General features: G+C 36.4%; 3 protein-coding genes across 5 annotated transcripts in view; all 3 read right to left on the bottom strand.

The window, feature by feature from the left end:
- LOC107414083 (DUF724 domain-containing protein 3) overlaps positions 1-16,208 on the bottom strand; it is an 85,338-nt gene that overhangs the window by 13,374 nt on the left and 55,756 nt on the right. The gene's annotated exons all lie outside the window — the stretch shown is intronic.
- Positions 2,900-5,583, bottom strand: LOC107414125 (protein AGENET DOMAIN (AGD)-CONTAINING P1-like). The gene is made up of 2 exons (XM_025071314.3): positions 4,972-5,583; positions 2,900-3,655 (listed from the first exon to the last, which is right to left on the bottom strand). Exons 1-2 carry the CDS (start codon positions 5,569-5,571, stop codon positions 3,353-3,355), a joined length of 903 nt encoding a protein of 300 aa, XP_024927082.3. The 5' UTR covers positions 5,572-5,583; the 3' UTR covers positions 2,900-3,352.
- LOC107414095 (DUF724 domain-containing protein 7) lies at positions 9,440-14,954 on the bottom strand. 3 transcript variants are annotated; one of them, XM_025072050.3, is made up of 8 exons: positions 14,423-14,953; positions 13,077-13,493; positions 12,293-12,457; positions 11,176-11,260; positions 11,007-11,096; positions 10,861-10,935; positions 10,498-10,686; positions 9,440-10,381 (listed from the first exon to the last, which is right to left on the bottom strand). In XM_025072050.3, exons 1-8 carry the CDS (start codon positions 14,915-14,917, stop codon positions 9,783-9,785), a joined length of 2,115 nt encoding a protein of 704 aa, XP_024927818.3. In that variant the 5' UTR covers positions 14,918-14,953; the 3' UTR covers positions 9,440-9,782. The 3 variants fall into 3 exon arrangements, with proteins under 3 accessions (XP_024927818.3, XP_048325536.2, XP_060675995.1); XM_048469579.2 differs by lacking the exon at positions 12,293-12,457 and having other exon boundaries at positions 14,423-14,954; XM_060820012.1 differs by lacking the exon at positions 11,007-11,096 and having other exon boundaries at positions 14,423-14,954.

Below are 16,208 nucleotides of genomic sequence, written 5' to 3' on the forward strand. Positions count from 1 at the left end.
AAATTAAGTGGGGCTCAAGTGTTCTCTAAGTTGGATCTTCGCAGCGGCTACCATCAAATTCGAATAAGACCTGGAGATGAATGGAAGACCGCCTTCAAGACTCCTACGGGTCTCTACGAGTGGCAGGTCATGCCCTTCGGGTTATGCAATGCACCGAGTACCTTTATGCGTTTGATGAACCAAGTTCTACAACCTCTCATTGGCATCTGTGTGGTGGTATATTTCGACGATATTCTTGTGTACAGCCACTCAACCGAAGCCCACATTGAGCATGTGCAGCGGGTATTTGTGATACTCAAGGAAAACCATCTGTATCTGAACCTCAAGAAATGTGTATTCATGACCCCAGAACTTCTTTTCCTCGGGTTTATTGTGGGCAAGCATGGAATCAAGGCCGACCCCTCAAAGGTAGCTGCAATCCGTGATTGGAAAACACCCTCAACAGTCACTGAAGTTCGCAGCTTCCATGGACTCGCAACTTTCTATAGACGTTTTGTGCGCAACTTCAGTTCTATCGCAGGTCCACTAACAGACTGCCTCAAGAAAGGAAAATTCCAATGGGGACCTGCTCAGCAGCAAAGCTTCGAAACTCTAAAAAAACATCTTACTGAGGCACCGGTATTGGCACTTCCAGATTTCGACAAAATCTTCGAAGTCGAAACGGACGCGTCTTCAACGGGCATTGGAGCTGTCCTTATGCAAGAACAGCGTGCTATTGAGTTTTTCAGTGAAAAGTTGTGCCCTGCCCGTCAATTGTGGTCGGCCTACGAACAAGAATTATATGCTATCGTGAGAGCTTTCAAGCATTGGGAACATTACCTGATCCAGCTGGAATTTGTCCTTCATTGTGACCACCAAGCTTTGCAACATTTCAGTTCACAAAAGCACATCAACAAGATGCACATCCGATGGTCACAATTCCTTCAAAAATTTCCATACTCATTCCACCACAAAGCTGGGAAACACAACCGAGTGGCAGATGCTCTCAGTCGCAAGGTGTGCCTCTTGAACAAGTTGCAAATCGAGGTTGTGGGATTCGACGCTCTCCAAGACCAATACCCCGATGATCCCGACCTAGGACACATTTGGCAAAAATGTCGTTTGCATGAGGCAGCCGGCGATTTTCATATTCATGATGGCTATCTCTTCAAAGGGCTCCAGCTATGTATCCCTCGAACTTCTCTTCGTTTTCAGCTTATAAGAGACCTTCATGGAGGTGGTTTGGCTGCTCATACCGGAAGGGACAAAACAATTTCCTTACTTGAAGAACGCTACTTTTGGCCTCACCTCAAACGAGATGTCACTAAATTTGTCAAACATTGTGCTGTTTGTCAAACTGCTAAAGGCCAGCAACAAAATACCGGCCTCTACACACCCCTGCCTGTCCCAAATCATATTTGGGAGGACATTTCACTTGATTTTGTCCTCGGTCTGCCACTTTCACAACGCAAAGTCGACTCCATTTTGGTTGTAGTTGATCGGTTCTCCAAGATGGCTCATTTTCTTCCTTGCAAGAAAGCTGTCGATGCTTCGTATGTGGCCAACCTGTTTTTCCGTGAAATAGTCAGACTTCATGGCATACCGAAGTCCATCACCTCTGACAGAGATGTAAAGTTCATTAGCCATTTTTGGAAAACCTTGTGGCGCAAGTTTGATACGGTGCTTCAGTTTAGCAGTGCTTATCACCCTCAAACGGATGGTCAAACCGAGGTTGTGAATCGAACTCTTGGTTCCATGTTGCGTAGCCTTGCAGGTGACTCTCCAAAACAGTGGGACTCCTACTTGCCCCAAGCTGAATTTGCCTATAACAGCATGGTCAATCGTTCCACAGGATTTAGTCCCTTTGCAATCGTCTATACCAAACCTCCCAACCATATTGTCGACCTTGTCTCCACTTCTTTCCCTCCTCACGCAGCTGCTGACACTTTGGCCCATAGAATTCAAGATATTCACACCCGGGTCCAACACAATCTGAATGCCAGTAATGCCCGTTACAAGGCTACAGCTGATCTCCATCGTCGCCATAAGACGTTTGAAATTGGTGATCTTGTCATGGTTCATCTTCGGAAAGAGAGGTTTCCTGTCGGTGCCTACAACAAACTCCAAGCTAAAAAGATAGGTCCTTGTCGCATAATACAAAAACTTGGAGACAATGCCTACCAACTTGAGCTCCCTTCACATCTAAAGATTTCCAATACATTCAACGTTGCTGATCTTTTTGAATACCACCCCCCTGATGTTGCTGACTTATCTTCCTCGCTCGTGGTCGAGCCTTCTTCAAGTGTGGGTGAATGATGCAGCAGCTGCAATATTTTAGTTTCTGTCTAAACGCAGCGTTTTATTTCCTTTTACTTCCCTTGCTGATATGGCCTGTTTTGTTATTTTAATTGCTGAGGTGGCTTCATGCCTTTTGTTTTTTTACCTTCACCCTGCGTGGTGACAAAGAGGAATATAAAAGTAGTTGTAAAAAACACAGATTGGCTAATTTCTGAAATAGACTGAAATGCTTGTTTTCTCTCATTTTTTTTCGTGACTCATACTGGAATTGGACCAGAGTTGGATCTGGACAGGAATGAGAGCCTGAGATCTGCTCCTTGGTAATTCCCTCTAGGATTTTCTGCATCAGACATTACAAAAAACAAAAAAATAAAAAAAACAAAAAAGAGAATAAACGTTTTTGATGGTGAAGACTTGTGGATGATAAACTGATTATTTTCTATAGAGTAACCAGAGATGTAAAAGCATTAGATCTGCTGCATTCTAGATCTGTTATTAATAATTCAACTCCAATAAACTTGTGTGCGATCAGAATTATCATATAAGTAAACTACTTGATTTAGATTTAGAGGTTTTCAAGCATAAGTAATACCTATTCACGATTACCCACGAAAAAAAAAAAAAAAAAAAGGGGGTAAAACTTGTCGCAGATGAGCGTAACAACTCTAGCAGGATCATCAATTAGGTCACTTTTCCTGAAGAATAAACTTAAGGAGTGCCACATCTTTGTAACTATCCAAGTCCGCAACATCAAACATCTCCATGGATAGCAATATAAGAACTTACAAAATTAAAATGCAAAACACCTCAATATAAACCTACACATAAAAAATTAAAGAAAACAAAAAATTAAAAAGAGGAAGCATTCCAACATATCACTATCCAAACTCGTAGAAAACCACAAAGCCAACAAAAACCCCCCTCCTTTCCTCCCATCAAATAAAGTAAAGAAAAAAGTATACGTACCAACGATTTTGTATCCCATCGTCCATTAACCCATTGCAAGTGCGGCCTCAGTTCCGACTGATTGAATTCCTTCATCTTCTTTCCACGCATAAAATTGACATAATACCTTCTATGTAAGAACTTTGGTAATCACTCCAACCCACCAATCCAAACCATCAAACGCATCCACCTTTTCAAATACATCAAATTTCACTTCCGCTAGTGGAGGATGAGGTCGAATTTGATGGAGTTTTACAGATATTTTATGAAAACCTTCTCCCTCAATTTTGGAGTTCTTAGACTGCACCAAGAACTGGTATGGACGTACTTCTCCAAGAAAAATTGCTGGTGACCAAACAATGCAGGGAAGTTCATTTTCAAGATTCACTTCTATTGCTTCCCCAGGGTTGAAAAGTGATGATCTTGTTGTTTTCTTTATAGAATTATTGGAAAAGAAATGTTATTTTGCATTCAACACAAAAACAGAGGTCAAGAAGAAAGAAGTAGTATTTAAAAGCATTTCGCATACTGATGACTAGAGGAAATGAAAGTTACATATATGCAAACATATGACCAGGCAGATGCATGTGTAATGAATATATTGAAAAAAAAATAAAATAAAAAATAAATAAATAAATAATAAAAAAATTCATGAAAAAAGGAAAACAGAGTTATTGATTCTATAGCTATCTTCCATTGTGAGGGTCATAAAGTTAACCTATCATGATAGCGATAAAAAGACATATCTAGAAATATGCAAATGTGTGTGCGCGGGAAAGAGATACCAACAACAAAAATAAGAAAACATTGCGTTCTGAACTACTAAAACATTGCGTTCTGCTTATTACAGAAAACAAAAACAAGAAACTGTATTCTTTGTCATTTTCTCAAGCATATATGTTATGATAAATCAACTACTTGAAAATTATTGTTTTAGTTAAATCTTGAGCCTGCTTTTAGTCTCAACCAACTTATACCTATAATTATATAAGTTATGACTTTATAATACTTCCACCAATCTACCAACATTAATTAATTTTTTACTGTATTTCTCAGCTAATTTCTATATCTTCACTTTCAAATTTTCCTGAGGGAATACGGGAAAGAAAACAGTGTTTTTGAGGCAGCAAATTGCAGCTTCCCAAAAAACTTATAAGACCCTTCACTTTATACAGAATTTATATGTAAAAGTCCACAAATAGTGAAAGTTGGAAATGGGAGACCAGCCACATTCACAACGACAATAAATCATTGATTTCGCCTTGATAAGCTTTGAAAATGACAACGAGTGCTTGAAACCTCTCAGTAAACAAAAATTTCCCTAAAATGCCATTTTACATATGTTTGAGCCACTGAGACCGATGAAAACTAGACCCAATAAGAGTACTTAAAAAAAATAAAATAAAAAATTATTCCACAAATTCAAAGTAGAAAAATTTAATCAGAATGATTATTTTATTTTTTCGGTGAAGCAAAATGGCATACCCACAACCGCAAGTAGTAACATTGAGCTGAAGGAAAATAAAACCAAAACTAAAAGCTCAAACTCCATTTTATATATTTCTCTATTACTCCATTTTCCAGCAGATGTAAAAACCCAAAACCAGATTCAGATAGCTTCACAAAATAAATAAAACCCCAAAAAAAATTTTATATATCTATATATATATATATATATATCTGGAACACAAATCAAAACCCACAAATAATATTAATATTTTTTCAAAAATCAAAATATAAAACTGATACCTGGTGTTTCTGAGGACTATTCCAGGTACCCTGTACCCAATTCCGATGAAGCCGAATCTGAGAGCGCACCAACTCCAAAATATCAGGTGGATTTTTGAACTCCACATAATACTTGTCCCCAACGACATTGATGACGACTCCGGTCCACCAAACGTTGCGGTGGAAAGCATCCACAATTTCATTGAGCTCAATCACCTGCTGATCAGGATCTTCAGGTGGTGGCAATGGCCTGATGAAAAACGGCTTCACGTATTGGGTGATGGGTGGTTTCCGGTGGTGGTTTCGGGCAACAGTGTGCAAGTGATCGTACCGGACCAAAACCTTGGAATCGGAGCTCGTCTTTCTCTTCTTCATCTCCGACGATGATGATGGAGAACAATACGGTGGTGGTGGTGGTGGTGTTTTCAGAACGACGGCCGACAGCCAAGCGTTCTGCAAACCGTCTTCCTTGGAGAAGAAAACCTCCACTTTCGAGCCTTCATGAAGGTGTTCTTCTTCTTCTTCTTCCACCACGCTACTTCTTGTGCTTCTCATTTTCTCCGTTTTCGTTTGCTTGCTTGCTTGTTGTGGAAGCAAAAGCCAATGTGAGTAAACAAACATAGAAGAGCAAGAGTTTTCTGTTTCTGTTTTCGTCTTCTTCTAAAGCTTGAAATGACGAAAATATCAGTTCACGGGGTTGGCCTGGCACCATTGTGGTCCCCCTATTGACAAGTGTCAGTTTTATGTAGTGCCAGCTCAACCGTGAATTTTCACGAGTTGTGCAAAAGAAGAGTGGCACAAAATTTGTTTTCGTCCATTTTTCATCTTTCATGTCCTGACCTTTATTGACAATGTCTTTTTTATTATCTAGCCTCATAGACGCTGCTCCAAGCTAACCCATTCTTTTCTGTATTATTACGAAATTGCCATTTGTTTTTATTGGCGCTGGGTGACTGGCCGCACAACGGGCAGAGTCGCATTAAAAAATAGCATGACCAACCATTGAGAGGGGTGAAGGCTTGCCTGTGTTCCCTCCAAATTTGCCAAAAGAGAGTGAAAAATGGTGTTTTTGTAATAACCTGGAAAAGCATGACTCGGCTTTTTATTCTTTTTCAAAGTGATTTATAAGATGAACGCCACGTGTTAATTATCAAGTGGTAGCACTGAATCAGCCAGTGGACTGCTTTTGAAGGGTTCTAGCGTTTCTAGCATTTTTGCTAAAAATATGAATTCATAGGGACACACTTTCTTTCTCCGCCATGAAATTTCTGTAAAAATTTGATGAAATTTCGTTTCTGTGTTCAAACCCAATACTAAATAGACCATATCACAATTTTCAAAGCATGAAAATTTTAGATCTTCACACGGTAGAGGGAATTGTGTTAATTTTAATTACCCTACCATTTGTGCCTGCAAATTTATATAATAAAAACATCCATGAAATGTATGTGGTTGAATTGTTGCATTTTTTTTTTTAATTAAAGTTTTGGGTTTTTAGAAAATATTAGGCTTTAACATGTAAAAGTTTGTGCTTCACATGAATTTTATGTTTTAACTGAAACTTATAAAGCTGTTTGCCTAGCAAACTATGTAATGTTTGCTTTGCAAGTAGGATAAATATTATGCTTCAAATGGGCCATTATTTTTTCTTTTTTTTTTTTTTTTTTTTGGCTGAAAATGGTGAGTTATATTAACCAAAAAGAGGCAATCATACAGAGAAAGGCATGTTGCCTATGAATCAAGGTGTGGTGTAAATATACCACTATCCTGATTCATTATAGTAACAAACCTGTGTGAAGAGGTCAAAAAGGACGAAAGGCCTACACAATCATTGTGCATACCCCACTGTGCAGTTACGTGGGCAAGCTGGTTTAGTTTCCTTGGAGTCCACGTAAAGGAAATAGACTCAAACTTGTTACACAACTTTAAAGTTTTTGTAATAAAGCCCTGGGCAGACCAGTGCACAGAAGAGGAGTTCGGGTTGTTGAGGCTCTGTATTACAGATTTGGCATCACTCTCGCACCAGATGTTGGAGAAGCCTTGCCTATCTGCCAACTTTGCTGCATGAAGAATTGCCGCTGCTTCTGCAGCCTCAGAGGAGTTGATGTTCACCTTAACTGCTTGGACTTTAAGAACATTTCCGGAATGGTCTCTTGCCACCAATCCAAGGCAAGAATTCCCTTTGCCCATACAGGCATCTGTATTAAATTTCACAGTTCCTTCCAGAGGAGGGGTCCATGACATTGGAGACTTGGAAGAGGAATAAACCTGCATCTGTGTAAGCAGCAAAGAACTTTTAAACTCCACATATCTGCGATAAACCCCTTCGCTTTCCTCCTCTAAACAGCTCATCGTTCCTTAAAAAATCAACTTGTTTCGTATCCTCCAGATAGTCTCAAGAATTAGAGCCGCGTACATGAAGAGCATTTCCTTATCATCTTCATGAATTGGCAGCTTTCCCTCCGGGTTAATAATCCAATCCAGATATGTCTGCAGGCTGTGAAGCTGATAGTTGTCCCATCTGATTGTCCACGGTGAAGCTAGCCACAAAGCTCTTGCTACTGAACATTTGAAGAAGAGGTGGACACCATCTTCTAAAAATTCACAGCCGTGGGGACAGTGGGGATCTACAATATCCCCGTTCCTTTTGGTCATCTCAGCTTTAGGTGGTAATCCTCCAGAAGCCAGCTTCCACATAAAGAATTTAACTCTCTCATGGAGATTGCTCTTCCACAGAGCCTTCCACCACTTCGATCTTTCCAGACTCCCATCAATGAGGTTCCTATAAACATGTTTAACTTTGAAGATGACCGAGAGGCTCCCCATCCACAAAAGCTTGTCCTCCTCATCCTTGTCGGGCCAAAAGATTTTTTGAATGGGCCACTATGTGGGACACTTTCAATGATTATAGCATCAAAAAGTTCACTCCAATTTTTTAAAATAAGCTCACTGGGTTGACATTTATGAAATGTTTAGATATAAATTTATACAAATATAAATAATTCATATATTGAAAAATATATAAGACCAGAACTATAAAATATATATATATATATTGATATTATAAATTACTATTAAAATTTAAATAAAAATAACAGTTAATTTGGATTGTAGAAACATTTGGTACTGGAATATGTTTTTTGAATGGTCCTAGCATATAATAGGAGTTGTATGCCCATTCTACTCTTCAAGGTTCCCTTGGGTTTTGGTGGTTTCTAGCTGACTGATCTTTCCTGATATGTCTATTCTATCCTTGCAACTAGTTCAACCATAACATACATTCTCTTAATCCAGAACTAGGATTGAAGCTTTGATTTCTTCATATGGTCAATTTGAATAAAGCATAATGCAATTTTCAAAGCATGGAAATTTTAAATGTTCACACTATAGTGGGAATTATGTTAAATTTTAATTACCCCACAATTTGTGCCTACATATTTATAAAACAAACATATCCATCAAATATATGTGATGTATTGTATTAAGAATTTGTGTAGATTTTTTTTTTTAAATAAAATTTTTGAGTTTTTAGAGAATACCAGGCTTTAACATGTATAAGTTTGTGCTTCACGTGAGTTTTATGTTTTACGTTTAACATGATGATAAATATTATGCCTGAAATGGGCTACTACGTGGGACACTTTTAATAATTAACTTTACAGCATCAAAAAGTTGGACTCCAATTTTTTAAAACAAATATTCATTGGGTTGACATTATGAAATTTTTAGATATAAACTTATACAAAAACAAATAAATTATCTATGAAAGTATAGATAAGACCAAAACTATATATATATATATATATATGTAATATCAAGTCCAATTTTTTAAAACAAATATTCATTGGGTTGACATTATGAAATTTTTAGATATAAACTTACACAAAAATAAATAAATAAATTATATATGAAAAAATAGATAAGACCAAAACTATATATATATATATATGTGTGTGTATGTATATATATTGATATTATAAATTACTATTAAAATTTAAACAAAAATAAAGTTGATTTGGATTGTAGAAACATTTGGTAGTAGAATATTTTTTCGAATCATCCAAGCATTTAACCGGCGTTATATATCCATTTCTTTCCCTTCAAGGTTCCCTTGGGATTTAGGGGTTTAGCTGACTGATATGTCCTCGTATGTCTATTTCTGTTCTTGCAGCAAATTCAACCTTAGCATGCAATCTTTTAATCCAGAACTAAAAGATTAAAGCTTAGATTTCCTCACATGGTAAATTTCAATTTTTGAGTGTAATTTGTGGTTTGGCTGCCCAACGAACAGAATTGCTATGTAGAACCACTGCTGGTAAACCACACAACTTTCACAGCAAAGATGTTTTTCCCTGCATATGGAAACACTGAAAAGCTACATAACCTAGAATTGCAAGGATTGCATACGCTTTTCTTTTGTCAACTTTTATTTTCACTTGTTTTTCCACTCTCAGTCGCAAAGAGAGGAAAAGCAGAAAGTAGAGCAGTATCAGAAAAAGAAGTAATAAGAATAGATTAAATATTAAAGTGGCACCATAAAACCAAATTGATTACATTTACGGAATGTAAGTATCAACCAGAGTATCTAGCTTTATACAGATTCACAAAACCAGCTTAAATTCCTTACTAGACTCCATGGCCTGTCCCAGGGTATATAGCTTTATACAGATTCACAAACCAGCTTAAATTCCTTACTAGACTCCATGGCCTGTCACAGGGTATATAGCTTTATACAGATTCACAAAACCAGCTTAAATTCCTTACTAGACTCCATGGCCTGTCACCACCTGTCACCAAGATGCCTCAAAAATACAAAACTAAATATGCAATACTCAAACTTGACGGAGAACAAGGAACTTTTGCTTCACTCTTAGTATCTCTTCAATAATAACAGCATCTTCTGATTGCAACATATCTAGATCAGTGTTAATGGCCACAGTCTTAGTAATTAGCCTTGCCTTCTCTTCTTCCAACTTCTTCATCTCCTGGAGAAGCTCGTCAACTTCTTCGTTAGTTTGGGTCTTGTCATGAGTGGACTCAATGATCTTATTTTTGATCCCTTCTGATTCATCTTCAAGTTGTCTCAACTTAACCTGAACTAGCTGCAGATCACTCAGGCGACCTCGTAATGCCTCAACATTGAATCCCATCTTTTCCATTTCAGCAAGTGTTTCAGTAGCATCATTGAAGAATTCCCCTGGAGTATCTATTTCCAAATTTGCAATCATCTCAACCATAGAAACAAAGGCTAACATATAGCCAATAGCTAATCCTTCCCGATATAACTCTTTAGACTTCACTAAAGGCTGAAAATGGGGATTCTGGGGCAATTTTCTAAATACTTCCATTGATTCAATTCGTTGCCAAATAGAAAACGTTTTCACAAATGGCAAAGATAGACCACTGTTTTGCTCAATGTAACCTGTGGGACCTATTCCATTAACTTGGCAATTGAATTGGTCAAGTTTTCAAGAATAATTGCAAAAACCAATCAAATATATTATGGCAACAAGAATCATCTCAATTGGGAAATTTATAATAGCTTACCTGAGTCATCAGCATTTTCTATAGGATGAATTTCATTGATGGGCACTTCATTGATAGGCACCAATAGAGGTTGATTATCAGAAATACTGTTGCTAGATATTCCATCCATATCCACCAGCATAACATCTTCTGTCGAGCAATCCGTTGTAGAGACTAGAGCTTTAACATCTCTCAATACATCTTCAGAGCCTACAAAATTAAGACAGACCTCAAAGCATCATAAGATTTATCAATATCTACAACACCTCCAGCTCCATAAGGTTGCTTGCTTACAAAATGGACAAAAATTAGTTTTCCTAATTTTTTATTCTTTATTTTTTATTTATTTTTTTAATTTATTATACAGCAGTGAGCTCTCCATACCTCGAACTGCCACAGTCAATTCAGATTTATCAGTTCCACAATCTTCAACACCTGCAGCTCCGTTTAGTTGATCACCTACAAAATTGACAGAGATTAGTTTCCCGTAAGTGTTTCAACTTATCACAATAGCAGTGAGCCCCCCATACCAGAAACTTCGATCAATGCAGTCATAGGTAATTCGACTTTATCAGTAGTGCAATCTACAGTAATAACTCCTACACCATTCTGTTCCTCACCTACAAATGTTGACACAAAGTGGTAATGCAAAAACAAATTACCGGCCAACAATAATTGGTTACTTAGCTTATTACCTACCTACTGCTGCAGCTTGCCCACTTGCGATAGGTAATTTATCTTCTTCTCCCTTCCCTTGTATTGCATTACTCACTCCACCATTATTCTGTACTTTAATCTCAAACATGAGTAATGGACAGACATTATAATTACTAATATTCAGAGTAACAAGATAAACATAAACGGATCATAGCATGCCTCAGCATATATATTTAGGCAAAAGGTAGAATTAATAACTTATTTGGAGATCATAGAATTAATAACTTAGTTGGAGATTATAAGCATGAAAAAGAAAACAAAAATTTGACTCTCCCAAAAAAATGAATCTCAGTGCAAATAATAAATCTTTCCTAGACGACTTGGATATGCATTATGTTAGTCCTTCCAACAAGTTCGTACAGCACTTCAAAGTTTAGCTTGTAATCTGTGCCTGAAAGATATATAACTTATGTGGAAAAGATATAGGTAGATACATAATCTCATATCGATGACAGCAGATCCAAAACGGACATTGCTGCTTCAAAAGTGACCAAATGCTACAATAATATGTATTGGCATGACATCAGGTAATCAACAGATTCTTAGGACTGAACACTTCATCCCAAACCTCTTTTCCAAAAGCTCTCTTGCCTTTAATTTTATGTCATATTAGGGTTTCTCTGTTGTACAGTTACAACATCACTAAGTCTCACTCAATCATTCAAATGATTCTACAGAACTCATACAAGCTTTAGATGTACCTAATTAGGAAGCAAAGAAGACTCTTCAGCTTTAGTAAAAGTGGTTATTGAATAAACAAGAGAATAAGAGAAAATAGTGAACTTTGCTATCAAAGTATGAAAAAATTTCAATCGAATCGCTAAAACACCAAGCATGAGACTCATGAAATCAAATTATGATTCAGTAGGTTTACCAAAAAGACTAATTATTAGAAGGTTGATTACCAACAGATTGTTTTAGTTAATTACTTAATCATCTCTGTTTGGCCCATCTTCATCAAATTCAGCTGAATTAAGTTGTCTGAATCCAGTGTTAACCTCTCTAAGGGATTCAATTTTAGCAATATCATCAAATGCCAATTCACTTTCCTTTCTCGTGAGGTTTTTAAGTAAGCTAACTCGTTAGTACAAGGGCTCACCTGCTCCTTGTGACTGTCTCCTTTGTTGGTGGAACAAGATGTTTCTTCTCCAGCGTTTTCCATTCTAGCACCTGAACTTTCATTTCGTGTTGCTAGCAGGAAGTCTTTGGTGCTGTTACATGCATGTGGGTACTGTGGTATACAATCTGGACCATTTGTCACATTCTGAGGCAAAAAGACACTATATAAGCTACCCTAACTTGTTTGAATGTATATTATTGACTCTAGCAACTTAAAACTGACGTAGATTACAAGGATTTCTGAGTTAAGCACATCTCACTGACATTACCAAAAAAAGGCAAAAACGGAATTGACTTTGTTGATTATAAACTGATATTTTTACGTATGGTAACAAAGATGTTATGCACCAAATTTGTTGAAATTTAAATCCACTATAAATAATTCAACTCCAATAACTTGTGCTCAACCAGAATTATCATATAGCTAAATTAATTTAGATTTAGGGGTTTTTCACGCATCAGTAAAATTTATTCATGGATGAACATACATCTCTAGTAGGATCATCAATTAGGTCATTTTTCCTAAATGATAAAATTAACGAGTGCCACATGTTTCTACATCTCCAAGTCCACAACATAAAAATCCTATGTGGATGGCATCATAAGAAGTTACAAAAATAAGAATACAAAACCCCACATTATCAACTTACAAATATAAAAAGAGAACAAGGAGCCATTCCAACATGTCACTATCCAAACTCATAGAAAACTGCAAACCCAACAAAACCCCCTCAAACAATCTAACAAAACAAAAAAAAATGTACCATTGGTTTTGTATCCCATCGTCCATCAACCCATTCCAAGTGTGGCCTCAATTCTGACCCGTCGTATTCCTTCACCTCCTTTGCACGCATAGAAGTGACAGTATATCGTCCATCAATAAGAACTTTGGCAATCACTCCAACCCACCAACACAAACCATCAAATGCATCCACCTTTTCAAATAAACCAAATTTCACTTCCACTTGTGGAGGATGAGGTCGGATTTGATGGAGTTCTACAGTTATTTTATGAAGACCATCTTCCCCAATTTTGGAGTTTTTAGTCTGCACCAAGAAATAGCTCGGACATACTTCTCCAAGAAAAATTGCAGGTGACCAAACAATGCAAGGAAGTTCATTATCAAGATTCACTTCGATTGCTTCGCCTGGGCTGAAAAGTGATGATCCTGTTGTTGTTTCCTTTACAGCATTATTGAAAAAAAGAAGTTATTTTGTATTCAATAAAAAAACATAGGAGAACAAGAAGAAAACGTAGTATTTAAAAGTGTTTCAGAGTTGCATATATGTAAACATGTGAATATGCAGATTCATGTTTAACAAAGATATTGATGAAATGAAGAAAAATAATAAGAAGAAATAAATAAAGAAATAAAATTCTTGAAAAAGTGATACAAAATTATTGATTCTACGGCTAAGTATCTTTTATTTTGGGGGCCATATTGATTCTACATGTTCACTTTCCCATCTTCCTGCGGGAATATGAAAAAGAAAACAGTGCCTTTAAGGCAGCAAGCAAATTGCAGCTTCCCAAGGAACCCATAAGCCCCTTCACTTTTCACAGAATCTGTATGTAAAAAATCCACAAGTAGTGAAAGTTCGAAATGACAGACCAGCCATATTATAAACATTCACAACGACAATTAAACATTTCTCTCGGTTTTTAATAAACTTAGAAAATGACAACGAATACTTCAAAACTCCCAGTAAAACAAAATTTCCCTCAAATGCCCTGTCACATACATTTGAGCATGAAACTGAACCCAAGAAGAGTACCCAAAAAAAAAAAATATATATATATATATATATATATGTACATATATATGGCACAAATTCAAATTGAAAAATTTAGTCAGAATGTTTTTTTTTTTTTTTTTTTAAACGAAAATGAGAGTCTTCGACTCAAGCTCCATTTATCTATTTCTCTAATACTCAATTTTTTTTAGCTGAAGAAAAACCCAAAACGAGACACAGAGCTTCATCACAAAAAATCCAAAAAAGAAAAAAAAAAAATCCTTGAAAAAAAAGCTTAAAAACCTCTGGAAAATCCTGGAATACAAACCAAAACCCACAAAAATATTATTTTCAAATAATAATATAAACCTTTTTACCTGCTTTTCAGGACGACTCCAGACACCCTTTACCCAATCCAAGTGAAGCCGAAGCTGAGAGCGATCTAACTCCAAAATATCAGGTGGGAATTTGAACTTCACATAGTATTTGTTACCAACGACATTGATGACCACTCCGGTCCACCAAACGTCACGGTGTAGAGCATCCACAACGTCATTGAGCTCAATCACCTGTTGAGGTGCTTCAGGTGGTGGCAATGGCCTGATTGAAGAAACGTCGACGTACCCAGTGAGTAATTTATGGGTGCGGACAGTGAGAAAGTTCTCGTACTGGACGAAAGCTTTGGAATCGGAGGCGGAGCTCCTCTTCCTCTTCTTCTTCTTCTTCTTCTCCTGAGAGGTATGAGAATACGGTGGTCGGAGAATTACAGCTGGGAACCAAGAGTTCTGGAAACCATCTTCTTGGCTGAAAATCTCCACTTTGGAACCCTTTTGAAGGTGCTCTTCTATGCCTGTCTTACCCATTTTCTCCATTTTCGTTTTGCTTGTGGTTGAAGTTAATTTAAAAAAAAAAAAAAAAAAAAAAAAAAAACAATAAGCAGAGAATGGAAAACCAAACGGTTCTTTCAACAAGAGCTAGAAATGACGCAACTATCAGTTCACGGTTTGGGTTGGCACCATTTGTGAAACTGTCCACGTGGTAGTACGTGGGTCCTATTAGTTCCATGTGGCAGTTTTCCAGTGCTGCCAGCTCAGCCGTGAATTTCACGAGTTGTGCTGGAAATCAACCCATTAGTGGCAACTGTGAAATACAATCAATGTTTTCTCTCTCTTTGTCATTCGTTCTAGCCTCACTGCAGGGATGGCAATTTTCGCCGAGCAACCCGATTCCCGTGCACCGCCTTTTAACGGGTCGGTTTTTTATCAAAAATTGGGATTGCGGGACTGGCTCGAGCATAAGTTTAAAAATCGAATCGGCGATGGAGAATAAAAGTCCCGGCCCGATATATATATATATTTATTTATTATTTTTTATAATTTTATTTTATTATTTTTTTATATAAATAAAAATATTTATTATTATTTTTTTAATTGTGATTAAATAATTTTATGATTAAAAATAAAAATATTCAATGAAATTATAAAAATATTTATATTTAATAAAATTATAAATATTTTATAATAAATATTTAATTATTTTTAAATATATTTTTATTATTGATATTTATTATCGACATCATTTAGATATATTTTATTATATTTTAATTATTTTATTTATATTTTATTTATAAAAAAATTTATATAAATTTTTCAAAAAAAAATATATCAAATATTAAAATAAAAAACAAAAAAATCGTTCCGTCCCGTCCTGTTCCGATTGAAAAATCATCACTCCCGCTCCACTTCTAAAAAAACAGATAAAATCGCAGAAACAAAATGAAAAATTCCCCATAAAAATAAAAATGAAATTTTAAAAATTGATTCCGTCCCACAGCATTGACATTCCTAAACCTCATAGAGCTATTCCAAGTTAAGACATTGTTTTCTAACTTTATTACAAAATTTTGCCTCAGTCGCATTTAAAACTAAAGCAACATGTCAGGGGTGCATTCGGATATTTACATTAATACACCTAGCCTGGCCTCCAAATTTACTCAGAGCCCAGAAAAAAAAAAGGGGGTCTTTTCGTAATAAATTGGCAAAAACATGACATCAGGCTTTTAATTATAAAAGACACGTGTTAATTGCCAAGTGGTTGCAGTAAGTAGACAGCTTAGGGCTCTAGAGTTCTATGCATTAGCTACAATAAGAATTCACCGAGACA

The sequence above is a fragment of the Ziziphus jujuba genome, chromosome 8, assembly GCF_031755915.1.
Source record: "Ziziphus jujuba cultivar Dongzao chromosome 8, ASM3175591v1".
NCBI classification, from domain to species: Eukaryota; Viridiplantae; Streptophyta; class Magnoliopsida; order Rosales; family Rhamnaceae; genus Ziziphus; species Ziziphus jujuba.

Bases quoted from the DNA above. Each gene is read 5' to 3' on its own strand.
- LOC107414125 (XM_025071314.3), bottom strand. From the start codon at position 5,571: ATGTTTGTTTACTCACATTGGCTTTTGCTTCCACAACAAGCAAGCAAG. The intron at 3,656-4,971 runs GTATCAGTTTTA...AATTCTATAAAG, and splicing joins ATAGTCCTCAGAAACACCAG to AAAACAACAAGATCATCACT.
- LOC107414095 (XM_025072050.3), bottom strand. From the start codon at position 14,917: ATGGAGAAAATGGGTAAGACAGGCATAGAAGAGCACCTTCAAAAGGGT. The intron at 12,458-13,076 runs GTACATTTTTTT...TTTTTGCCTCAG, and splicing joins GATGGGATACAAAACCAATG to AATGTGACAAATGGTCCAGA. The intron at 10,382-10,497 runs GTAAGCTATTAT...TTAATGGAATAG, and splicing joins AGAAAATGCTGATGACTCAG to GTCCCACAGGTTACATTGAG.